This window comes from Nicotiana tomentosiformis, chromosome 7, assembly GCF_000390325.3.
Source record: "Nicotiana tomentosiformis chromosome 7, ASM39032v3, whole genome shotgun sequence".
Classification (NCBI taxonomy): domain Eukaryota; kingdom Viridiplantae; phylum Streptophyta; class Magnoliopsida; order Solanales; family Solanaceae; genus Nicotiana; species Nicotiana tomentosiformis.
In genome coordinates this window covers 115,432,098-115,457,945 of record NC_090818.1, presented here as the reverse complement: position 1 = coordinate 115,457,945, position 25,848 = coordinate 115,432,098, and the positions used below count along the sequence as shown (strand labels likewise).

Here is a 25,848-nt window from a genome sequence, read left to right as displayed (position 1 = left end):
ATATCAAAATACTAATTTTTTCACAAAATCCGAAATTACACCTCAAAAATCACCCGTGGGGCCCACGTCTCGGAACCCGATAAAATTTATAAAATCCGATAGCCCATTCAACCACGAGTCTAGCCATACCAATTTTACCGAAATCCGACCTCAACTCGACCCTCAAATCTTCAAGCTCCAAAAATACTACAATGCTCTAATTGATTAAAATGTCCAAATATCACCCACAATTCAATACCTACCATTAGATATCCCAACTACATAAAAATAAATACGAAAAGATTCATAAATATCCATTTAGGCTTTATAATTCGGCAACAAGCCTTCAACCATCCCAAATTATCCTATAGGCTCGTCTATTAGCCTATTCAATTCCATTCTTATCATTTAATACTCATTTGGAGTCATTAATAATACTATGTAAATTACCCAACATCATTAAGTCACTATTCATTGTCTTATGCAACAAAACCCTATGTTCAAGAATACTCATTTCAAGAACTAGTGTTGTATCTTGTCAAAATGGTGATTCCCTATTCAATTCATTTATCAATTAAGTTATCAAGTCTATTGAAATCATTAAAAACTCAAAACAATTCATTTTATATCAATTCATCACTATTCATCTTCTTCTTTTCCCAAAATATCATTTTCAAGACCCTCCATTAGGGTTCATACAATATCCCATTACAACTTCAAATAAAACTCATAAACATGCTACACATACTCTAATATGACATATATATATATGAAGCTCAAGTGAAGGGATTAACTCTTGGTGGTAGAATCTAACTTTTTCTCTTTTTGGTGTTCTTGAATATTCAACTCATTTCCTATGGACTTGATCCATAATAATGTTAGTATCATCACTAAATGATGTTATATAATCATCATTGTACTAAAATAACTTACCTTGAAGTGTATCCATAGTGGAAGAGCTCCTCCTTCTCTCTAGAAATCCCTTCCAAGATGAAGAACTAAACCATTCTCTCTCTAAACCCACGCTTTCAGCTCTTAAAATGACCCTTGAAGCTACTGGATTTGCCTACGCAATGGTGCGTAGGCTACACTGCTATGCTGCATAGGCTACGCAAGACTCGCGTAGCTGTTCTGCCATATTTTAGTAAAAACATCATAACTTCTTGTAGGAATCTTCAAATGATAAACGATTTGAAGCATTAGAAACTAGACACATATACGCTTCGTGGGATAGGTTATACACCATATAAAGCTTCATATCTTGAGAGATATTATCGTTTGAAGTTAGGTCTTGTGCGAACTCACTTGAAACTTTATCCCATCATAAAAGTTTCAACTTGACTTAGCTTTAGGGATCTTCTTAGACCATAAACCATTCTTAATGCACCTCATACATATATTATCATTATCAATTGATATCATTCAAATTATAAGCCTTGTTCATACCCGAATTAATATAATTAGCACCCGCCAATCTTCTTAATGGTCTTAAAACTCTTCAAAATTTTACGGGGTGTTACACCTATCATGCTAAGAGGAACCCAGTATCTAGTATAATTAAGGTTCATGTCCCTTATCCTGTAACATTATGTTTACCCGAAAAATGAATAGAGTTGAATTTGTACGTAGTTCTAAGGATATGCGGTATAGCTTAATACAAATCGTAAGGATAAATAGAAATATCAAATATAGATTGCAAAGAATGCAAAATAAACAAGGTTGGAAATAAGATGATTTTTAAGACTCACCAAGATAAATCAATTTATGAAGATTAAAAAAAATAACTCTTGAATATAGGAGAATATGGTGCTTGGGTTACAATGTAAGCAAAGAACTGTCTTTTACAGAAATGTAGCCATCCTCTTTATAGTGGAGGATCCTACTTTTAGATATAATTAAAAATATATAGTGGGAGATCCATGATAAATCAGCTTTTCCATAATTCCTGCCAGGATTCTCTCCTCTAGTGGGATTACATCAGCTCTTGTCTATGAGCTCGATATCGATTCGTGTTTTCGGTCTTGACTCGAGCTCTCGCTCTTGACTCGAGCTCGATTCTGACTTGGATCTCTGTATTGATTCAAGGTCAGTGTTGGTCGGTCTCTGAGTCATAAGATCGATACCCTTACTTTGCATCATAGTTTGACTTGGATTCGAGCTTGATAATAACATCGAGCTCGATATTGATCGGTCCTTCGGGCTCGAAGATTAGTGACCTGATTTCGGACCTCAACCTGATACTATGAAGACGCTTATTCAATCCAATGTATTACCATTTAAACCAGTTCATACGAAGGACTAACCAGTTTTTATCGTATATAGATAATCCCCTCATTTTTCGGGAAGGATGTAGCGAGAAACGACATGATTTCACAACGGCTCGATCAGATATAAGCTGACGTTTGCATCGAGCCCGACCATGACGTACGTGATAGATGTCACTCAGTTTAGCTTCCCAAGGTATTTAATGCGCGTCAGAAGGTGGTCGGTCACCGCTGATATTGAACTGCCATTGCTTCAATCTATAAATAGCCCTTCCTTTTACCATTTATCACTTTTACGTCTTCAATATTCCAAATTTTCTAAGTTCCTTTCCGTCTCTTCTAAGTTCATTCGTAGATCTGTGATTCTTTTCTACAAAATTCTTCTTAAAAACCACCAAATCTTTATCACCTTCTTTAAATCCAAAAATGGTGAAGACATCAAAAACAGTCCCCTAAAAAGAAAAAGCTTCTTCTTCCCAATCCGCCGCCGACAAAACGCCGGTGAATCCACGGCCTGAGGAGTGCGTTCCGGCGGCATGTATTCTTACCTCCGATTTCAAACTTGATAAAGGTTCGCCGATTCCCGGCCGATGTGAGCCCGTTTCGGGATATATTTGTTCGATAAAATATCGTGCAGATAAAAAAAGATTGTAACAGGGGGAACAAAGAAGTGGTAGTACCATCTCCCGAAGAGGATATTACTACTCACGTGAAAGGGTTTTTAAGTGTGTACACTTACCCTTTCACTTTAGGTCCCCTCGATCCTGTTAGCATAGATTTTTGTCGTAAATACCCAATAACCCTAGGCCAGATTCATCCTTCTTTTTGGTGGATCGTTATTTTGATCCGATACTTCGTGAACAAAATCGAGGGGATGCCTTTCACCCTCGATCATCTCATCTGATTGTACCGTCCTCGCCTTTTTCGATGAGGGTTAATAAAACTTCAGCGTCGAGCTACCAAGGCTCTGTTCTCAAGCATAGACGAGGACATGGATCGAGGTTGGATGGGCAGGTTTGTTCGAGTAAGGACTTCGGACCTGATTCCAACTGAAAAGATGCCTTTTCCCGAGGAGTGGAACATGAAGCGTAAGTGTAATTCTGATGTTATCTCCTACTATTTTGCCTTTTCATTTCTTTTCGCACTGATATCCCCTTTTTGTGATGCAATGGTTCCCTGGATGCCCGGCGCAGTTCCTGATCTCAAGAACTGGGTATGGGATCTGGTTTCGACCTCTACATACGCCGAGCGCTCATGGCGTGACTTGTCAAAGGGCCGATGGGAGGCCAAAAATCATGGTAAGCCCCTTTCTCAAAATTTTTGGTAGTTCGAACGAGATGCTTTTCATATACTTTTAATAAATTTTCCCGTATGTAGGTGTGGGCAATGATGCGGTTTTGAGGCCCTCGTCCGTCGAGGAAGAGGCTTTGGTGTCCGTTCTAGAGCCGGTGAAGGATAATAAGAGGAAAAGGGCCTCCGTTCCCGAAGATCCAAAATCAAAGAAGAGGACGACTCGTAAGCCCAAAAACAGTACCATTTCCTTGATCGTAGAATCAGTTCTGCATCTAAGGGATGAAGACGACGAAGAATAAGAAAACGACGGGTCCGCGCTGGCGGCCCGAATGAAGAAAAGCACCGATGCCCCAAAGGCGGCTGAGTCGACGGTGATTCATAAGGCTCCACCCCGAACCGAGGAGATATCGGAGGAAGGTTCAGGCAAAGTCCCCGAGTCATTAGAGATCGAGGATGCTTCCTACCGAAGTCAACAAATGGTCGGTACATCGGAATGGACCGGTCCTGAAGTTCTCCGAACTGAGGTGAACGCCCCAAGCGAGTCGCCTGGGGCAATAGTAATCGGAGATTCGCCCACTCTTCCTGCTTTTTACGAAGGGGCTATTCGGGAAGCCCAAGCTTTGGGAGCCCTCGATATGAGCCGGTCTCATAAAGGGGAGGACCCTTTCTGTGATCTGTTTACCGGGGTCGAGGATGTTGCTGGCCCTAGTGATGTGTCGGGCCTTCTTTGTGAAGTGCAGCTAGCTCTGAATCGGGTAAGCTCTTAACTCCCTTTGTTGATATTATTTTTCATGTTTCGCTATTCTTTCCTAAATTCTTTTCTTCCTTCTTCGCAGGCCGTGGCGGTTCATCGAGAAGCATGTTCTCGGTCTCGAGTTGAGCTGCATCAGTTCGAGACCGATCTTCAACGGGTCACGGAGGAGAGGAACTCCCTTAAACTCCTCTTAGGGCAAATGGGGGAGGAAATCAAAGACCTCCGAGCTGAGTTGGCCAAGGCTCATCAAGATCAGACCAATCTGTCTGAGCAGGTAATGATACTTTTAAAAGCCTATGGGCTCGATAACGGAACGATGGCTAATCTTTCGGTCTCATGGCTGCAGCAGAAAATTGTGATGATCGGGAAACTCCGTGAGGAGGTTGATGTCATAAAAGAGGAGTCCTTGAAGTGGAAAGAAGGTATGGATCGCTTTGCTGCAGAGAAAGAGGCTGCTCGAGCCCAATTGTCATCGGCCGAAAACCAACTTCAAAGTATAAAGGATAAAATCTCGGTTCAAGAAAGAAGAATAGAGGAGCTCGAGGCTCGGTTGGCCTCTGAACTTGCTAAGGCCGAATCTGATGTCGAAAAGGCAAAGGCCGATGCGAATGCATTCATGGCCGTTTATCGGGTCGATGCTGAAGCTGCTCAGGTACAAGTAAGAGAGGCATCCGAGACTGCCAACACTCGAGCATATTGGGTTGTTGAACTTGCTAAGTGTCGATCTCAGAGGGAGACCCTCGAGGAGATCCACGCTCAAGGTTTCGACCTCACTGAAAAGATAAAAAGGGCTAAGGAGCTCAAAGCCGATGCTAAAGCCTTGGTTTTTAATGATGATGATGATGATGACGATGATGGAAGCAAGAGCAGGTCCGAGAGCAGGGAGGAGCCCGATGGAGAATAGACCGCCCCCGGGGATAACCAAGAAACTTAGTCCCTTGGTTTCTATTTCGGATGTTGCAAACAATCATGTAAATAATCTCGTAAATATATACAAATATCTTTTCTTCTCCCGTCTTTCCTCTATTTTATTTTCTGTCTTGTGAAGGTTTCATTTTATTCATGCCTTATGAATGTTTTCATAAGGCTTTAGGCAATTTGATTGAATTCGGACTTCGTAGCCTTTATATCCGAGTGAGCGTTTTCGAACTCGAAGTAATGTAGCCCGTAGGCTTGGTGATTTCGAACTTGAAGTATTGTAGCCCATTGGCTTAGTAGTCGAGTGAGTGATTTAGAACTCGAAGTAATGTAGCCCGCATGCTTAATAGTTGAGTGAGTGATTTCGAACTCAAAGTAATGTAGCCCGTAGGCTTGATAGTCGAGTGAGTGATTTCGAACTCGAAGTAATGTAACCCGTAGGCTTGATAGTCGAGTGAGAGATTTCAAACTCGAAGTAATGTAGCCCGTAGGCTTAATAGTCGAGTGAGTGATTTCAAACTCGAAGTAATGTAGCCCGTAGGCTTAATAGTCGAGCGAGTGATTTCGACCTCGAAGTAATGTAGCCCGTAGGCTTAATAATCGAGTGAGAGATTTCGAACTCGAAGTAATGTAGCCCGTAGGCTTAATAGTCGAGTGATAGATTTTGAACTCAAAGTAATGTAGCCTATAGGCTTAATAGTCAAGTGAGTGATTTCGAGTATGTAGCCCATAGGCTTAATAGTCGAGTGAGAGATTTCAAACTCGAAGTAATGTAGCCCGTAGGCTTAATAGTCTAGTGAGAGATTTCGAACTCAAAGTAATGTAGCCTGTAGGCTTAATAGTCGAGTGAGTGATTTCGAACTCGAAGTAATGTAGCCCGTAGGCTTGATAGTCGAGTGAGTGATTTTGAACTCGAAATAATGTGTCCTGTAGGCTTAATAGTCGAGTGAGTGATTTCGAACTCGAAATAATGTAGCCCGTAGGCTTAATAGTCGAGTGAGTGATTTCGAACGCGAAGTAATGTAACCCGTAGGCTTGATAGTCAAGTGAGTGATTTCGAACTCGAAGTAATGTAGCTCGTAGGATTAACAATCGAGTGAATGATTTCGAACTCGAAGTAATGTAGCCCGTAGGCTTAATAGTTGAGTGAGAGATTTTGAACTCGGAGTAATGTATCCCGTAGGCTTAATAGTCGAGTGATAGATTTCGAACTCGGAGTAATGTAGCCTGCAGACTTAATAGTCGAGTGAGTGATTTCAATCTCAAAATAATGTAGCCTGTAGGCTTAGTAGATCGTCCCCGAGTGAGAATGGTTGCTCGAACTCTAGTTGCTGTAGCCTTTGGGCTTTATAGTTGAGTGAGTGTTGCTCGAACTTGTTGATTTACCTTAAGCCTGTTTGCATAATAAATCTCGAAATAGGGGAATCTTTCTTGGATATAAGATATCGGTAAAGTAGAAATTTTTCTTTGCAAGTCATTATACATGTGTCCATGTTTTGTGTCAGGGCTCGGGCCAACTACAATAGCATGGTTCGTTTTGACCATTTGTCTCTTACAATATTTCCTATCGGAACCCTGTTATTATGAAGTAACTTTCTTGCAGCGAACTTGATATATTTGAGGGGCTAATGCCCCCAGTATTCGAGGTCGATTGTAAAGAGGCCTCGGATACTGTCGAATTGTTTCTAAGTTAGCACGATCAATGGTTGCCTCATTAAAAACCTTGCCGAAAAAACCCATTTGGGATAAAATCGGTCTAAGGGAAAAAGAGTGCAACGCGTGCTTTCAGACCTAGGGCTTCGTATTGAAGGATCCATCGTAGCTCCTGATCGGACTCCTGCAAGGGTTAGTTTCGAAATATAAACGAATATGGGAGGGTCGTACCTTAGCAGTAGTATCGCTTTAGGTGTGACGCATTCCAATTGATCTATAGTTGTTTGCCGTTTATAATACCGAACTTGTATGATCCTTTTCCGATGTTTTCGAGAACCCGATAAGGTCCTTCCCAGTTCGGTCCTAGTTTTCCTTCATTTGGATTTTGGGTACTGAGTATGGCGAAGCTTGGTTCTTCGATTGTAGTATCTTTCAATTTGCTGCTTTTGGGCGGCCAATTGGACGAGAGAAGCTTCTCGTTTTTCATCTGATAATTTGAGGCTAGTGTTCATAGCCTCGTTATTTGACTCTTCTGTTGGATATCGAAACCTGACACTGGGTTCCCCGACTTAGACTGGAATCAAGGCTTCGGAGCCATATACTAAGGAGAACGGGGTTGCCCCCGTACAAGATTTTGATGTTGTTCGATATGCCCAAAGAACTTCGGGTAGGATTTCTCTCCATTTTCCCTTAGCGTCGTTTAGCTTTTCTTTAGGTTTTGAATGATAGTTTTGTTCGTTGATTCGTCTTGTCCGTTCCCACTGGGGTGATACGGTGTTGATAATATCCTTTTTATTTTGTGGTCTTCGAGGAATTTTGTCACTTTGCTGCCGACAAACTATTTCCCATTGTCACACACTATTTCGGTGGGTATCCCGAATCGACATACGATATGATCCCAGATAAAGTCTATAATCTCTTTCTCTCTTACTTTCACGAACGCCTGTGCTTCAACCCATTTAGAGAAATAGTCAGTCATAAATAAAATGAACTTAGCTTTACATAGGGCCGATGGCAGAGGTCTGGCGATATCCATTCCCCATTTCATGAATGGCCATGGGGATAGGACTGAGTGAAGTTGCTCTCCGGGCTGATGTATCATTGGTGCAAACCTTTGACATTTGTCACATTTTCGAACAAACTCCTTTGCATATTTATCCATATCGATCCAATAATACCCTGCCCTGATTATTTTTCGGACTAATGAATCGGCACCAGAGTGATTTACACAAGTGCCCTCGTGCACCTCACGTAGGACATATTCGGTGTCTCCTGGACCTAAGCATACTTCCAATGGTCCATCGAATGTCCTTCGGTATAATGTTCCATCTGTAATTAATGTGAATCAAGCAGCTTTGGTTCGTAGGGCCCTCAAATATTTAGGGTCCGATGGGAGCTTTCCATTCTTTAAGTATTCAATATACTTATTCCTCCAATCCCAGGTTAAGCTTGTAGAATTTATCTCGACATGACCTTCTTCGATCACAGATCTCGAAAGTTGAACGACAGTCCCCGAGCTTATCTCGCCTTCCTCGACCAATGATCCCAAATTTGCAAGTGCATCAGCCTCGCTGTTTTGTTCTTGTGGATCATGATGTAAAGTCCATTCTTTGAAATGGTGCAAAGTGACCTGCAGTTTGCCCAAATACCTTTGCATTCTATCTTCTCGAACTTTGAAGGTTTTGTTTACTTGATTTACCACCAGCAAAGAGTCATACTTGGCTTCAATGACTTCTGCTCCCAAGCTTTTAGCTAGCTCGAGACCTGCAATCATGGCCTCATACTCGGCCTCGTTGTTAGTCAACCTAGTAGTTTTGATAGATTGCCTAATAGTGTTACCCGTGAGTGGTTTTAAAATGATGCCTAGCCCAGAACCCTTTCATGTTTGAAGCCCCATCCGTAAAAAGGGTCCATACCTCCGATGATGTACCCGATTTCAATAAGAGTTCTTTTTCAACTTCGGGTACGAAGGTCGGCGTGAAATCGGCCACGAAGTCTGCTAAAATTTGAGACTTGATGGTCATACGGGGTTTATATTCGATATTGTACCCACTGAGTTCGACGGCCCATTTGGCCAATCGGCCTGATAGTTCGGGCTTATGTAAAATATTACGGAGTGGGTAAGTGGTCAATACGCATATGGGGTGACATTGAAAGTATGGTCTTAACTTTCTAGAGGCGCTTATCAATGCAAGTGCCAATTTTTCTAACTGTGGATATCTAGTTTCTGCTTCTCTAAGGTTCGACTTATATAATAAATGAGAAATTGCGTACCTTGCTCTTCTCGAACTAGGATACCACTTACAGCGATTTCCAATACTACCAAGTACAAGCAAAATTTTTTGTTTGTTTTTGGAGTATGAAGCAGTGGTGGGCTCGATAGATAACGTTTTAATTCCTCTAATGCTTGTTGGCATTCCGAGGTCCAAGCGAAATCGTTCTTCTTTTTGAGTTGAGAGAAAAATTTGTGACTTCGATCTGGCGATCTTGAAATGAATCGGCCTAAGGCAGCAATCTGTCCCGTTAGCCTCTGCACGGCTTTTACGTTGTCCACGATGGCGATGTCTTCGATGGCCTTGATTTTATCGGGGTTAATCTCGATCCCCCGATTTGATACCATGAAGTCGAGGAACTTGCCCGACCCGACCCCAAAAGTACATTTCTTGGGGTTGAGCTTCATGTTGTATTTTCTTAAAATCTCGAATGTTTCCTACAAATGAGACAAATGGTCCTCTGCACGCAGGGACTTAACTAGCATGTCATCAATATAAACTTCCATTGATTTGCCTATTTGTTCCTCGAACATTTTATTTACTAGGCGTTGGTAAGTAGCTCATGAATTTTTTAGCCCGTAGGGCATCACATTATAACAATATGTTCCATACTTGGTGACAAATGAAGTCTTTTCCTTGTCTTCCAGGTTCATTTGGATTTGATTATACCCGGAATAGGCATCGAGAAAAGTAAGGATCTCGTGGCCGGCCGTAGCATCGATCATGCGATCGATGTTAGGCAGTGGAAAAGAATCTTTGGGACATGCCCTGTTTAAATCCTTATAATCTACACACATTCTAAATTTTTTCCCTTTTTTAAGGACTACAACTACATTGGCTAACCATTCGGGATATTTCACCTCCCGAATGGACCCTATTCTGAGAAGTTTAGCTACCCCGTCCTTTATGAATGCGTGCTTTACCTCAGATTGGGGCCTTATATTTTGCTTTATCGGTTGGAACCTAGGGTCCAAGCTTAGCCGATCCGTCATTATATCCAATGGGATCCCTGTTATATCTAAATGGGACCAAGCAAAACAATCCATGTTATCGATAAGAAATTGAATAAGCCTTTTCTTGAGTTCGGGGGTTAATCCCGTTCCTAGGTATACCTTTGGTTTGAGCAAATGCTCGATTAGTATGACTTGCTCCAACTCTTCAATTGTTGATTGGGTAGCGTCGGAATCGTCGGGAAGCACGAAGGATCGAGGGATCCTTTGTTCATCATCTTCATCGATCTTCTGGTATTCTGGTTGGGTTAAAGCTGATGTATGTGATTGCTATTTGGCATCTTGTTCCCCTTTTGAGCCCGATCCCTTTATTGGCGAAGGCGAGTATATCAGATTTGCTTCCTCGACGGCAAACATTTCTCTTGCGGCCGGTTGTTCTCCGTACACTGTTTTGACTCCCCTTGATGTTGGGAATTTAAGAACCTGGTGTAGGGTCGAAGGTACAACTCTCATGTTGTGGATCCATGGCCTTCCAAAAAGGGCGTTGTACCTCATGTCGCCTTCGATTACGTGGAACTTCATTTCCTAGATGCTCTCGGCCACATTTATCGGCAGAATTATCTCACCTTTGGTGGTTTCACATGCCATATTGAATCCGTTTAGAACCAGGGTTGCGGGTATGACCTGGTCCTGTAAACGAGATGTTTTACAACCATCAATCTAATGATGTTGGCCGAGCTACCTGGATCAATTAACACACGCTTAACTTTAGTTTTTATTCATAAGTATGGATATTACTAGTGCATCGTTATGAGATTGTATGACTCTTTCTGCATCTTCATCATTGAAGGACAAAGTTCCTATGGGTGCGTAATCCTGAGTTCGAGATCGCTTTTCCCTCACAATCGATGTCTTAGTGCGTTTAAGCACCGGCCCTTGAGGGGTATCGACGCCGCCGATGATCATGTGGATGACGTGCTGTGGTTCTTCTTGTTCGTTTTGTTTGCCAAAATCCCTGTTTTTGAAATGGTTCTTCGCCCTGTCGCTTAAAAATTCTTGAAGGTGTCCTTCATTGAATAACCGGGCTACCTCCTCTCTTAGTTGCCTGCAATCTTCCGTTCTGTGGCCATCGGTCTGCATGGGTCGAGGCCATTTAATGTCTTTGATGCGTCTAATAGCCGACACGATGGCGAATGCATCAATGCTGAAGTTATACTCCGATAACCGAGGCACTTCCTTAGATCCGGTAGGCCTGTCGAACCCACTTATGTTCATCAGCCCCCGAGACCCTTGACCTTTATCACTTCTTTTGTTGCTTTGTCTAGGGTTACGTCTCGATTCATTGATTCTGTGGTTTCCGTTATATAGTCGGTATCGATCCCTGATCAGACCTTGTTCTCGATTGATATCCCTTCGAGCAGCGGGTTCAGACCCCAACTGATCATCTTCGACTCTAATTTTTGATTGGTAGCGATTGTGTACGTCGGCCCAAGTGATAGTCGGGTACTCGATCAGGTTATGCTTCAACCGATATGAAGCCGTCAAACTTCGTTCGTTCAAACCTTGAGTGAAAGCCTGAACAACCCAATCATCTGTGACTGGGGGTAGATCCATTCGTTCAATTTGAAAACGAGACACGAACTCCCTTAGCATCTCGTTATCCCTTTGTCTTACCTTAAACAGGTCTAACTTCCTGGTCTCGACTTTTATGGCCCCGTCATGTGCTTTTACGAAGGAATTCGCAAGCATAGCAAAAGAATCGATAGAATTAGACGGCAAATTATAATGCCATATCATTGCTCCCTTTAACAGGGTTTCACCGAATTTCTTCAATAATACGGATTCGATCTCATCATCCTCTAGATCGATCCCTTTGATGGCACATGTGTATGGGGTGACATGTTCGTTGGGGTCAGTAATTCTGTTATATTTAGGAATCTCGGGCATGTGGGACTTCTTTGGGATCGGTTTAGGAGCCGCGCTTGGGGGAAAATGCTTTTTTATGAATTTTTTGAAATCTAAGCTCTTCAATATTGGTGGTACCCCCGGGATCTAATCAACCCTGGAGTTGTACGTTTCCACCTTTTTGTCGTTTGCTTCGATCCTCCTTTCTCCCGATTCTATTCGTTTGGTCAGTTCTTCGAACATCTTAGCAATTTCGGGATTAGTCCCCGACTCCTAGTCATTTGATTTCACTATAGCTAGTTCCGTTGTATGTGCGATTTCTCGGGGTTGACTGGGCTCCAGTCTACTAGGTATCTGGGTTTGACTCTGCATCTGAGCTATTGCTGCCTGTTGAGCTTGCAACATTTTGAAAATCATACGCAAGCTGACGCCGTTTTCCTCGACGTTATGGTATCTCGAGCTGCAGACCGAGTGCCACCATAAATGCTATTTTCAGGTTCAGAATGTAGGTTCGCCTCAATGGCCACATACGAATTGATGTCTATCGGCAATTCGATTCGAGCTCTAACGGCGTTGACAAGTGGTATTTCGGTACTGGGTGTCAAGGTGTTGTTCTCATCTTGAAGACCAGCTTCGTTGTCGATAGGTAAGGCCATTTGATTGATAGTTGGTCGTTGCTAATCCGAAATCCAAGATACTTTCGAAAACAAGCGTAAAACGGTGTGTTTTTGCAGATTCGTATCAAATAACCACTGTTATCCTTAGCCCCACTGTGGGCGCCAAACTGTTTACCCAAAAAATGGATAGAGTTGAATTTGTACGTAGTTCTAAGGATATGCGGTATAGATTAATACAAATCGTAAGGATAAATAGAAATATCAAATATGGATTGCAAAGAATGCAAAATAAACAAGGTTGGAAAGAAGATGATTTTTAGGACTCAGCAAGATAAATAAATTTATGAAGCTTAAAAGAATAACTCTTGAATATAGGAGAATATGGTGCTTGAGTTACAATGTAAGCAAAGAACTGTCTTTTACAGAAATGTAGCCATCCTCTTTATAATGGAGGATCCTATTTTTAGATATAATTAAAAATACATAGTGGGAGACCCGTGATAAATCAGTTTTTCCACAATTCCTGCCAGGATTCTCTCCTCTAGTGGGATTGCAATGGCTCTTGTATATGAGCTCGATATCGACTCGAGTTTTCGATCTTACTCGAGCTCTCGATCTTGACTCGAGCTTGATTCTGACTCGGATCCCTTTATTGATTCGGGGTCAGTGTTGGTCGGTCTCTGAATCATAAGCTCAATAACTTTACTTTGCATCATAGTTTGACTTGGATTCGAGCTTGATAATAACATCGAGCTCGACATTGATCGGTCCTTCGGGCTCGAAGCTTGGTGACCTGATTTCGGACCTCAACCTGAAACTATGAAGACGCTTCTCCGATCCAATGTATTACCATTTAAACCAGTTCGTACGTAGGACTAACCGATTTTTACCGTATACACATTCCCTTTTCGAATGATCAAGAAAGTTTTTTTCCTTTTTCTTTTGGAAATGTGTCTTTGGTCATTATTGACATTGTCTTAACTATGCCAAACTTCTTATGAGTCATACTATGTTTACCACAAACTTGAATGATTCACATTCACTTATCCATTAGATCCATATCACCTCTCTATATCTTGTCATGATAATTTAAGATGCAACATCTTCATTTACAATATTTTGTTTTTGTACCTTTGCTAAACTCGTTAATGGTGATTACCTTAGTAAACAGTCCCTCCAACATCTTGACCAACGATCTTGAATTGAAATCTAGGGCCTAACATAAGTGCCCTTATTAGTATCCTTTAGTAAAATTCTTTATAAGTTAGGACACCATCCTCACAATACTAGCTGACATTATCACCTTATTTTCTTCCATGATTTCTCAGTATTCGACTGATAATTCTTATTCACCAAAGTCATACGTGTTGACTGTATCAGTCCCAATCTATTCTAAACTTAACCTTCCATTTTGAACAAATCTGACACTTTCTGGCTATTAGCCCAAACGTCTCGTATTATAACTTAAACATTGAGATTCATTGTCATCAATTCAATATCTTCCTCAATAGGAAATCAATACGATCGAGAATCTGTACTCTCATTTCAGTCACAAACGCACGATATAGAGTATGAAAAAAAATGAAACTCCCCAGATGTCATTGTAGCCTCCCCGATATAAGTGTGGCCGGCAACACACCTATAAGAGGGACTCTACTTGACACGGCTCCATAGACTTCTTAGGACTCGACTTAGAACCTAGTGCTCTGATACCAAGTTTGTCACAACCCAAAATCCATGTGACCGGCACCCGGCACACTACCCAACCCGAGCGAACCAAACCACGTGATGCACCCAAATCATAAGCATGAAAAGCAATTTAACTGCGGAAGCTCCTTGAAAATCATATACATTTTCAAGTTAAATGATAAAATATTTTCCAATTCAAAATCATACATAATGTCTTTCATGATCATAACAATGAGACTAAGTAAAATTAATATACTTTCATCCATGTCGTTTACAACCCCATTATTACAACCTTTCATAACTATCAATGGAGCCTATATACCAAAGAATAGAACCAACGGTTGGATTAGTTCCAACAAAATAAAATAAGGAAGAACATGATAGCTACCAAGAAATAAAAGTGGTGCTTCATAATACCTCGGAAAGAGAGTCATCCTAGCCTGACCACATGCCACGTATCATACATCATCCTGAAATATGTAAAGTAAGCAGGGACCTGGAGGGGGCCCTAAACACCGGTACTCAATAAGTGTCATAGACTCTCTCTAACTTAAGTTCTTGGGACAAACTTTATAAACAATAATGCACCAATATTTGATATAAAACGATAAGAAATTTTATCAATTAATAATGCACCAATATTTTATCAATAACAACCAAGTGAAATATAACCCACAATATAAACTTTTAAAATATTTACATCAATCCAAGATTTTGGATAAAATCGTACAAAATCATTCCATTTTCTTTAAGTCATCGAAATCACTTTCGCCTCCTTAGGCCTAAACATAAGGAAATCATCCTTACCTTTCACTGGGAGTACTATACCATCACCGACACAAGAAGGTCAACTAGGTTATGTACCTAGCGGCAAGTATCATAGACCCTACTTGCTCAGGTCGTCTCATCGTAGTGTCGTACGAATCGACTCAGCCATGCATATAATAGCACAAAAAAGTACTCTCTCGGGGGAGAGCACTCTTTCGTAGTTGATAGTAGGCTATATTTATGCAATTTAGACACTAGTTACACTCTAATTTAGCCGCACTTTATTGATATTTGAATGCTAAAAGTTAACAAAATGATCTAATTAAGAATTTGATGCTTTGCAGGAGCTACTCCGAGCTAGAAGGGAGCTAACGAGTATTTTGGAGTCAACATGGAGTGTGAAAGGCCAATCGAAGGTTAGCCAGGTCGAAAAGGAGCAAGAAAAGCAAGCGAGACGACCCCTCCAGGTGCGCGGCCGCGAAGTGGGCCCCGAATTAGTCCGCAAACTCAAGGCAGTGAGGCAGTGGAAATCCGCGGCCAGATCCGCGGTCGAATCCTCGGCCGCGGACGAAAGTCAAACACGTAGGGTTAATTTAGTAATTTCCTAGGCAACTAACCTAAACCTATATGAATCCTAAACTCGCCCAAAAGTCGGAGATAGCTGGTTTTAGAAGATTTTAGAGGCAAGAACAAGGGAGAGAAGACGGATAATTTCCTAAGAGTTTTCATCTTCTTCTTCATACTTCTATTTGTTGATTATGAATTATTTTAATGATTTGTTTTCCATTATTATGAGTAGCTAAATCTATTATCTAGGTTTGATGGAACCAATTGTTGGATGAAGTCTTGACTCTATTTTTGTTATAATTGAGCCGTGTTGTTCTATGATTGTTCAACTACGTATTGTATTGTGGTTAATTGGAAGGGCCCTTGATTAATCGTGTCTAGTTACCTTGTGTTTCTTGAGAAAGAACACTTGGTTAGATTGTTGTTGAACAACACCACTTTTGGGTAAGTTAAGAGATTAATTACTTGAATTTAAAAGTAGGGTTAGAAATAACGAAGCTTTGGTGGGATAATTCTGAGTTGTATAAATTGTTAACTAGAGTAGTTCGAAAGAATGCTTCTAGTAAATTATCGTAATTGATCGAGAGATAATTACGGTAGCCCGGAACTCATAATCCTCATAGAGTATTACGGCAAGATTATAGCTAAAGAGTTAAGAATTAATCCGAAAATTGGGGAAATTAATAGCCCTAGATCCTTTTACCCTTGAATTCAATTTTAGTCTTGATTATTGTTAATTTTATTGTCATTTTTCCTTAGCTAAATAAATTCCACTGATTATTCATAAAACTCTTGCATCCGGAAGTTGTCTGAGCTTATCATTAGCATTATTTAAAGTTGTAGTAAATAGGTTAGTTCCATGTGGGATTTGACTCCGGACTTGAACCGGGTTATATTTGCAGCAACCGCTTAGTCCTTTTTACAAAGCATAGTTGGGCGTGATCAAATTTTGGCGCCGTTGCCGGGGAACTAACGGTGTTATTTATTACAACTTAGAAGAATTGCTAGGATTCTTAGTTTAGATCAATTTCTTACTGTTTAAATTTTTCCATTGAAATTCTCACGTTTGAATTCTCGTGTGACTCAGGTATATGCCTAGAAGCTCTTCGAGGACTGGTGAACTTTTTGAAGGACTCTCAGACCCCGAGAAAGCATTCAGGGCATTTAATCGAGCCAACAAGAATAACAAACAGTTACAACAAATACACACACTCAAAATTAAAATGGACAACGTGGACGATGTCAATGAAAACAATCGGAATAATCGGGTTGACCCAAACAATGGAGTGGTGGCACCTCTTGTGCCAGAAGCTACTCTTTATGATTGGGCACAACCAACTGTTGATAACTTAGCCACCGCCATTGCTGTACCTCAGATACAAGTAGAGACATTCCATATCACCAACAATATGCTACATCTGTTGCAAAATAAGGGGCTGTTCTCCGGGTCATACATTGAAGACCCACAACAACATCTGAAGAATTTCCTACCAATATGTGTGACCCAAAGACAGCCGAATGTGACTCCTGAAGCCATCAAGATATTACTGTTTCCATTCTCTGTGACTGGAGAGGCTCAAACTTGGCTGAATTCGCTCCCAATAAACTCCATTGCCACTTGGGAAGAATTAGTCAAATAGTTCTTAAACAAGTTTTATCCTCCCAATAAGACTGCAAGGCAGATTGATGAGATATTGCAGTTCAGGCAATAACCAACTGAGACCTTGCAAGAAACCTGGGAGAGGTTCAAGGGTATGATAGTGAAGTGTCCACACCATGGCATTCGAGATCAGATGCTGGGACAGAGATTCTACATGGGTTTAGCAGATAGTTTGAAGGCCAATGTAGATGCTTCAGCTGGGGGTGCATTTTTTAGCAAGATACTCACAGAGTGCAAGATTCTTCTTGTCAAGATGGCTCAAAATTCAGGCTGGATGGCTAGAGGTATGACACTTACACCAATAGTGCATTTTGTTGCTCTTGACCCAAACAATTTTCATGCAGAGAACATAGCCACTCTCATGACTTAGATGAGCATACTGACAAAGAAAATTGATGAGATGGGTACAAAGCAAGTGCACATTGTTGATACAACAAATGAAGGATTGTGCTCTCCTTGCATAAACCAGTCATATGTGTGCTCGTGGAGTGGAGAGAATGACAACCAGGGCTTCAGAGAAGACATTAATTATGTCAATAATTTTGGAGGTCAGAGGCAAGGTGGGCAACAATAGGGACCAGCACCAAACCAGCAGTACAGACCCAACCTGCCACAACACAACCCCAATTCTGGAGGCGCACGACCACAAGGTCAAGTTGTGCCTTATCAAAGGCAACAGGGCTATAATCACCAGCACCAGCAACAGTTGGCCTACCAACCACCTCATCAACAACAGGACAACATGGTAGAAATCAGGGGTATGCTGCAACAACTCATTGGAACAAATGGTAAGATGCAAGAAACATTAGCAGCAAATGATTCAGCAATCAAAGGCATTGAAACTCAACTGGGACAACTATCTATGGCCTTGAACAATCGCCCCAAGGAACATTGCCTGCAGATACAAATATTAACCCAAAGGAACAGAACCCAAATCAGCTAATGGCAGTGAGTCTCAGTAATGGAAGAGATTTAGACAGAGAGCAAGAAGTTGCTCAATTTACGAGAGAGACTACGCCAACTACGCTAGTTACATTAGAGGCAGATGAGTCAGCAGAGCTCACCGAGGTTGTAATTGAACAAGCACAGGTTGACAAGGGTAAGGAGAAGGATGGTGAACAAGTCTCAGAACAGGTGGCCCCTATTATGCCAGAAGCTTCCAACAAAGAAAAGACATCAAGTAGTGGACAGAGGTTGACTCCTGCACCATTCCCTCAGAGACTGGCAAAACAAAAGAAAGATGATCAATACAGGAAATTCATGGAAATGCTTCGACAGATTCAATTGAATATTCCATTGATGGATGCTTTGAGGGAAATGCCAGGGTATGCAAAAATGATGAAGGACCTGATGTCGCGGAAATTTGACTTCCAGGACCTGTCCACTGTAACTCTGACACAGACCTGCAGCGCGGTAGTGACAAGACATATGACCCAAAAGGTGTCTGATCCAGGTAGCTTCACTATCCCATGCACAATTGGGAGTTATGCTTTTGCTAAAGCATTGTGTGACTTGGGAGCCAGCATAAACTTGATGCCCTTGGCAATCTATACAAAATTGGGCATTGGCAGAGCTAGACCGACCGCAATGTTGCTGCAACTGGCCGATCGCACAGTCAAAAGACCGACATGAATTCTTGATGATGTACTTGTGCAAGTGGGGAAATTCGTATTTTCTGCAGACTTTGTTATTCTTGACTGTCAGGTGGATGAAGAGATACCCATCATTCTGGGAAGGCCATTCTTAGACACTGGGAGAGCATTAATTGATTGTGAGATTGGAGAGTTGAAAATGAGGTTGAACAATAAAGAAATAATATTCAACATTCAAAAATCCATAAGGAGACCCAGTGAATTTGCAAACTACTCACTAGTGGAGGCCGTGGATGTGATACTGCAAGAAGAGAATGAGACCCTTAATGTCAAGGATCCACTAGAAGCATGCTTGATAAATTTGGAAGAGATGGACGGTGAAGGGTTGGCAGAGTGGATCATGGGTCTCGAATGTCAAGGATTCTGGAAAAGGGAACCTCAGTTCGAGCCCCTACGCTTGGAAGAGAGAGCAACACCACCTGCAAAACCATTAATAGAGGAGCCACCACATCTGGACTTGAAACCGCTTCCAACCCACCTCGGGTACGCTTTCTTGGGGCCTAATTCTACTTTGCCTATTATTATATCATCTTGTTTGCTAGTTGTGCAGGTAGAGAAACTATTGCAGGTATTTCAAGAATGTAAGATTGCCATTGGTTGGACCATGGCAGACATAAAGGGTATCAGCCCAACCTTTTGCATGGACAAGATTCTTCTGAAAGAGGGGCACAAACCTTTCAGGGAGCATCAACGACGGTTGAACCCGAATATGAAGAAAGTAGTAAAGAAGGAAGTGATCAAGTGGTTGGATGCGGGTATCATCTTCCCCATCTCTGACAGCAACTAGGTCAGTCCTGTCCAATGTGTGCCAAAAAAGGGAGGAATGACGGTCGTAAAAAATGAGAATAATGAGTTGATCTTGACTCGTACAGTCACAGGGTGGCAGATTTGCATGGACTATCGGAAACTGAAGACAGCCACTCGAAAGGACCATTTCCCATTGCCTTTAATTGACCAAATGTTGGACAGGTTAGATGGGCGGTCCCACTTCTATTTCTTGGATGGATACTCGGGATATAACCAGATCTCAATAGCCCTAGAAGACAGATAGAAAACATTCTTTACTTGTCCATATGGCATCTTTTCCTTTCGGAGAATGCCCTTTGGACTTTGCAATGCACCGGCTACATTCCAGTGGTGCATGTTAGCCATTTTCACTGACATGGTGGAGGATATTATGGAGGTGTTTATGGATGATTTCTCCGTGGTGGGGGATTCATTTGAAGATTGTCTTCACAACTTAAGAAGAGTGCTCAAAAGATGTGTAGAGACAAATCTGGTACTGAATTGGGAAAAGTGCCATTTTATAGTACAAGAAGGAATAGTGTTGGGGCATCGAGTGTCCAGCAAGGGCATTGAAGTCGACCATGCCAAGGTTGATGTGATTGAGAAGCTGCCACCGCCTACTTCGGTAAAGGCAATGAGAAGTTTCCTTGGGCACGCCGGGTTCTATAGGCGATTCATTAAAGATTTTTCCAAAATTGCTAACCCCTTATGTAAGCTGCTTGAAAAGGATCAGCCCTTTGTGTTTTCTAATGATTGCAGGTTGGTTTTTGAGGAGCTGAAGAAGAGATTGGTGACTGCACCCATCATAGTGGCACCCAACTGGGAGCAACCATTCGAGCTCATGTGTGACGTCAGTGATTATGCTATAGGAGCAGTCTTGGGGCAACGCAAAGACAAAATAATGCACCTGATTTACTATGCAAGTAGGACGCTCAGCGGTGCACAGCACAATTACACTGTAATGGAAAAGGAAATGCTGGTTGTAGTGTTTGCCTTAGACAAATTCAGGTCGTACTTAATTGGTTCAAAAGTTATTGTTTATACTAACCATGCAGCAATTGGGTACTTGATTGCAAAGAAGGAGTCAAATCCACGCTTGATTCACTGGGTTCTTTTGCTACAAGAATTCGATCTAGAAATTCGTGACAGAAAGGGGACGGACAATCAAGTAACAGACCACCTCTCAAGATTGGAAGGAGCTGAAAAGAGAATGGAGGTTGAAGACATAACAGAGACATTTTCGGATGAACAGTTACTTGCTGTGACAATGGAGGAGACGCCATGGTATGCTAATATTGCTAACTATTTAGCAAGCGGTATTGTACCTTATGAACTCTCCTCAATTCAAAAGAAAAAGTTCTTCCGTGATTGTCGAGCCTATTATTGGGATGAACCTCTATTGTTTAAAATATGTGTAGATAACATGATCCGGAGGTGTATCCCCGAGAAAGATCAACCTTCTAATTTGCAGGCTTGCCATGCTTCACCATATGGTGGACACTTTGAGGAATCCGAACAGCAGCAAGAGTGCTGGAATCGGGATTGTATTGGCCTACCCTGTTCAAGGATACCCATGCTTGGGTCAAAAATTGCGATGAATGCCAAAGGACAGGCAACATATCTCACCGCCACGAGATGTCGATGACCACAATTCAAGAGGTAGAGGTTTTTGACATGTCGGGGATCGACTTTATGGGGTCGTTCGTCATCTCGTATGGTAATAAATATATATTGGTAGCGGTTGAATATGTCTCCGAGTGGGTTGAAGCGGTGGCTCTCCCAACCAATGATGCAATAGGGGTAACAAGTTTCCTAAAGAAAAATATCTTCACACGTTTTGGCACCCCGAGAGCTATAATCAGTGATGCTGGAACCCATTTTTGCGATAGAGCGTTCGCACGTCTATTAGAAAAGTATGGAGTTCGCCACAAAATAGCAACACTGTACCACCCACAGACGAGCGAGCAAGTTGAAGTGTCCAATAGAGAAATTAAAAGTGTCCTGACAAATACAGTGAATGCAACAAGGACTGATTGGGCGAAGAAGCTGGATGATGCATTATGGGCATACTGCACAACATTCAAAACTCCAATTGGTATGTCACCATAAGAGTTGGTGTTTGGAAAGGCATGCCACCTTCCGGTAGAGCTCGAACATAAAGCACTTTGGGCACTGCGGCAGTTGAATTTGGATATAGAGACCGCAGGCACCAGCAGAGTCACTGAGTTACATGAGCTCAAGGAATTTAGGTTCCATGCAATTGAGAATGCTAGATTATACAAAGAAAAGATGAAAATGATCCATGATAAGCACATCTTAGATCGGAACTTCAAGCCCGGAGATCTAGTGTTGTTATACAACTCGAGATTGAAATTGTTTCCAGGTAAGTTGAAGTCCCGATGGTCAGGACCCTTCAGAATGGTGCAAGTGTTCTCAAGTGGAGCTGTAGAGATTGAGACCGAAGATGGGACAAACAAGTTCACGGTAAATGGGAAAAGGTTGAAACATAACCTTGGAATGGTCGAAGAGAAAGGGAATAAAATGGTGATAACTTTGGAAGAGCCCCATTACGCAAACGAGGAGTGATAATGAAAGCATGCGTCATGCCGCGACGTTAAATCAGGTGCTTCCTGGGAGGCAACTCATGGTTTGTTGTAAATCGCCGTGCCACGACGCTAACTTAGGCGCTTTTTGGGAGGTAACCCATTATTTTATTACTTTGGTTATTGCAATTGATTTTGAATGACTTTGACCGATCTACTACTATGCAGGGCAAAAATTATGTGCATCGGAAGGATTCGGGGGTTGAAATTAACCCAGGAATAGGTAAAAATGCGGCAAAGACAAAACTTGGTTGGAGACGGAGATCCACGGCCGCGAATTGGACCGCGGATATGGCCGCGGATTTTGGCCTGTGTTCTATCCCCCATCCACGGCCGCGGATTGGACCGCGGATTGGGGCACGGATTTTTGGTCCCCCTCTGCCCAGAATTCGAGGCCGCGGATTGGACCGCGGATCTGGGCGCGGATATGCGGCATGTCCAAGTAAGTTTGTTTTAATTTTTAGTTAAAACTTTTTTTTATTTTCCCTAACTTAAACGCCCATCACCCCCACTTCCCTCACATCTCTTCTTTCCTTCCTAACTTCAAGTCCCCAAACCCTTCTCCTTCCCCCCCCCCCCCCCCACAACTAAAACTCAAATACCCAAACCCCTCCCTTCCCCCATATTTTCCTTTAAACACAAGACTCTTCTACTTCCTTCTCTTCTCCACTCAACCAATCTCCAACCTCCGTTCTTCTCAAGATCTCCAAGTAAGTACATGATTTTATTTCTCTTTCTTAGTATTTTTCTTTTTTTCTTTTCAGTAATTTTTTTTCTTTCAATTTTTTCCCTTGCTATTGTATGTATAGGGTAGTAAAATCATAGGTGCTTTTGTCTGGGATTTGGATTGTGGTTTATATGTGGTATATGGAGGCTATTTGAATTGGTTGATTTGGGGGAAGCCATTATTGGGTTTGTGAGGAATGATAGTCTAATTGGGTCTTTGGGTGACTTGGGGGGAACATATGCACACTACCTGTTTGTTGATTTGCCTTAATGAGTGTTGAATATAAATTGTGACCAATTGTGCAAGTGAAGTCTGAGTAACCGTCATTGGTCACATATTCCACTCTCCACTGATAGTAGTATTTATTATGTAGGTAACATACAACCTTCAAGGATGAGACGCGCTACCGGGGCCTCATCAAGTGGTCATGGAGGCTCATCTCGGGGACGGGCACCGACCAGTGCAGCTCAGTTTGATCGTACCAAGTTTGTCTCCAGAGCTGCCCAAGACCGTTCAGTTTGAAGGCCACTAAAAAACCTGTACCGGAAAGGGGTATTGACAGGACGTCCCTCTAGGATGAGTGCCCTAATATGTATCGGGAGTTGATCAGGCGCAGATTGGACAACTTTTTCGAAGAGCCGGAGGAGGGTAACTTGATGCTTGTTCAGGATTTCTATGCCAACTGCCCCGAATATGAGGATAGAATATGCACGGTGCGACACACGGGGGTGGATGCCTCGATAGAATCCATCAGGAGAGTGTATCGATTGCCTGAATTCAATGGGGAGGAGGATTTCTATGATACTTACAGGAGAGAACCCATCACATGGAACAGGTTTTTCAGAACTATCCGTGCATAAGACAAAGAGGTAGTGTGGGTTGTGCCGGGATCGAAGCTACACTCTACCTCACTCACTTTTGAAGGAAAGTGCTGGTTGTACATCATCAACAGTCGCTTGCTGCCGTCCCACAAAACCACGGAGGTAAATGGTCCGAGAGCTGCCTTGATCTGGTGCTTCGTGAATAGCCATGACTTTGATGTGGCCAAGGTTATTCAGTCTGAGATGTTCGTCCGTTCAACACATAAGAGGTATGGGTTCTTTTTCCCCTCTCTGATCACTAGATTGTCCCGGGTAGCAAGGGTGCCTGAGAACCCAAATGCGGATGGCATGGTAAAGAAAGAAGCAAAGTTTCGGGCAGACAAAATGACCATCGGGAAAGACCCGGTGGCACCAGGGGAAATTCATAGTGATGATTCTAATGAGTCGGAAGAGGGCGATGAAGGGCAGGAGGAGGTTGAACCTGCCTCACCCCCACAGAAATAAGCTGCAGTGGCTGAAGGACCATACCAGGTCAGACAGAGTACACGGATGACAGCCTTAGAACAAGACATGGCGTGACTGCGCACTTCCGTCACGGAGTTAGGGGCTAGAGTTGATACTTTGGCAACCCAAAATGCGAAGTCAGAAAAGAAAATCATGGGCTGGTTGCATGTGCTGGGGAGAGCATGTCATCTCGACCCTGGTACTGTCTCCGATCAAGACTGATCCACTAGGGAAGTTCCTTTACCTTACATTACTTTACTTTGTATGACATGGGGACATGCCATCTTTTTAAGTGTGGGGTGGGGGATACTTTGTTGTATGTTATATGTAGATAGTTTCGTAGTTTATTTGTATAAATCAATTTTGACTTGGCCCGACGATGGATATCATTCGACGGGTTTCTTGAGGGACTAAATTCGAAAGGAAAAATAAAACCAAAAAAAGATTTTCTTTTGTAGTAGTGTATCAATTCCCCCTTGGTTTTTCTTTAAACCACGGTTCTTTTCCAAGGGTTTTGTTTGAATTGGATGTAGTTAGCTTTTTATTTTTAGTTAGGAACTTATGGGCTATGGGCAGAATTAGAATAGGATCCCTTAATTTCGTAATGCCTTGAATATAGCGGTTACTTTAGTGTGACGCTTAGGCTCATTTGTTGACTCTTGTAAGAAGGCCTTAAAATGTATGTTCTTAATTTGGTTTAAGTACCCTGATCTGAGTGTTTGATGATCTAATCTGGAATGAGTCATGTGCCATATGTGTGTGAGGATTGTTATATTCTGTGCACGACATTTAACGCCTAGAACTTGCCTTGTGTGTCTGCAAAGCGAAATGGTAGTCTTGTTTAGTCTGGGAAGTGATATAGGCATTTCTTTGTTGAACCATACATATATACATACTCCACCCACCTATTTTCTATGTACCATAGTTAACCCCGTTGAGCCTGTAATCTTGTTTCTTTGGCAACCACATTACAAGCCCTATCCCTTGTTTGAATTGACCATCTTTATGAACCTTTTACCTCTCGTAAGCACTTGAAATACTATGAATTTACAAAAGATAAAGTGTGGGGTAGTTGGTGGAGCTTTTGAGTGGAACTAGAAAAATAAGGAGAAAGGTATATCTTGTTGGAAAAGCTACTTGTGAAAAAAAGAGAGAAAAGAAGAACATTGTTAATAGTGTATCATGTTGATTGGTAATAATTCTTTGGTGGCTTTTAAGGTGATTGTGCTCAAAGAAGAAGTGTGGGGTGGTATATGTGGTGTTAAAGATGAAAATATTGGTTTAACTTAGGTGTGGACTTGATTGTAAAATAAATGTATTAAAGTGCTTAGGGAGGTATAGTCGCTATTATATCCAAATATATTCTACCCAACCTATAACCTACATTACATCCAAATAAAGTCCTACTTGATCCTAGACTGAGTGAGCTCAATTAGTAGAGTCGTACACTACGGGCAAGTCTATG

The 25,848-nt window shown here is 41.9% G+C and overlaps 2 protein-coding genes and 1 non-coding gene across 3 annotated transcripts; 2 read left to right on the top strand and 1 right to left on the bottom strand.

The window, feature by feature from the left end:
* The first annotated feature begins 16,853 nt into the window (after window positions 1–16,853).
* On the top strand, window positions 16,854–17,270 carry LOC138896242 (uncharacterized). Its single transcript, XM_070181034.1, has one exon. It carries the CDS (start codon window positions 16,854–16,856, stop codon window positions 17,268–17,270), a length of 417 nt encoding a protein of 138 aa, XP_070037135.1.
* A 36-nt stretch (window positions 17,271–17,306) lies between these two features.
* On the bottom strand, window positions 17,307–17,413 carry LOC117274958 (small nucleolar RNA R71). Its single transcript, XR_004505116.1, has one exon. It is a non-coding gene; the product is annotated as a small nucleolar RNA R71 (small nucleolar RNA).
* Window positions 17,414–21,369: 3,956 nt separating this feature from the next.
* On the top strand, window positions 21,370–22,314 carry LOC138896241 (uncharacterized). Its single transcript, XM_070181033.1, has 2 exons — window positions 21,370–21,823; window positions 22,112–22,314. The coding sequence occupies exons 1-2, from the start codon at window positions 21,370–21,372 to the stop codon at window positions 22,312–22,314; spliced, it is 657 nt and encodes a 218-aa protein (XP_070037134.1).
* Window positions 22,315–25,848: the final 3,534 nt, after the last annotated feature.

Coding starts and splice junctions, on each gene's coding strand:
- LOC138896242 (XM_070181034.1), top strand. CDS start 16,854: ATGGACAACGTGGACGATGTCAATGAAAACAATCGGAATAATCGGGTT.
- LOC138896241 (XM_070181033.1), top strand. CDS start 21,370: ATGACCACAATTCAAGAGGTAGAGGTTTTTGACATGTCGGGGATCGAC. Junction 21,824..22,111: donor AACATTCAAAACTCCAATTG/GTATGTCACCAT, acceptor AATTGTTTCCAG/GTAAGTTGAAGTCCCGATGG.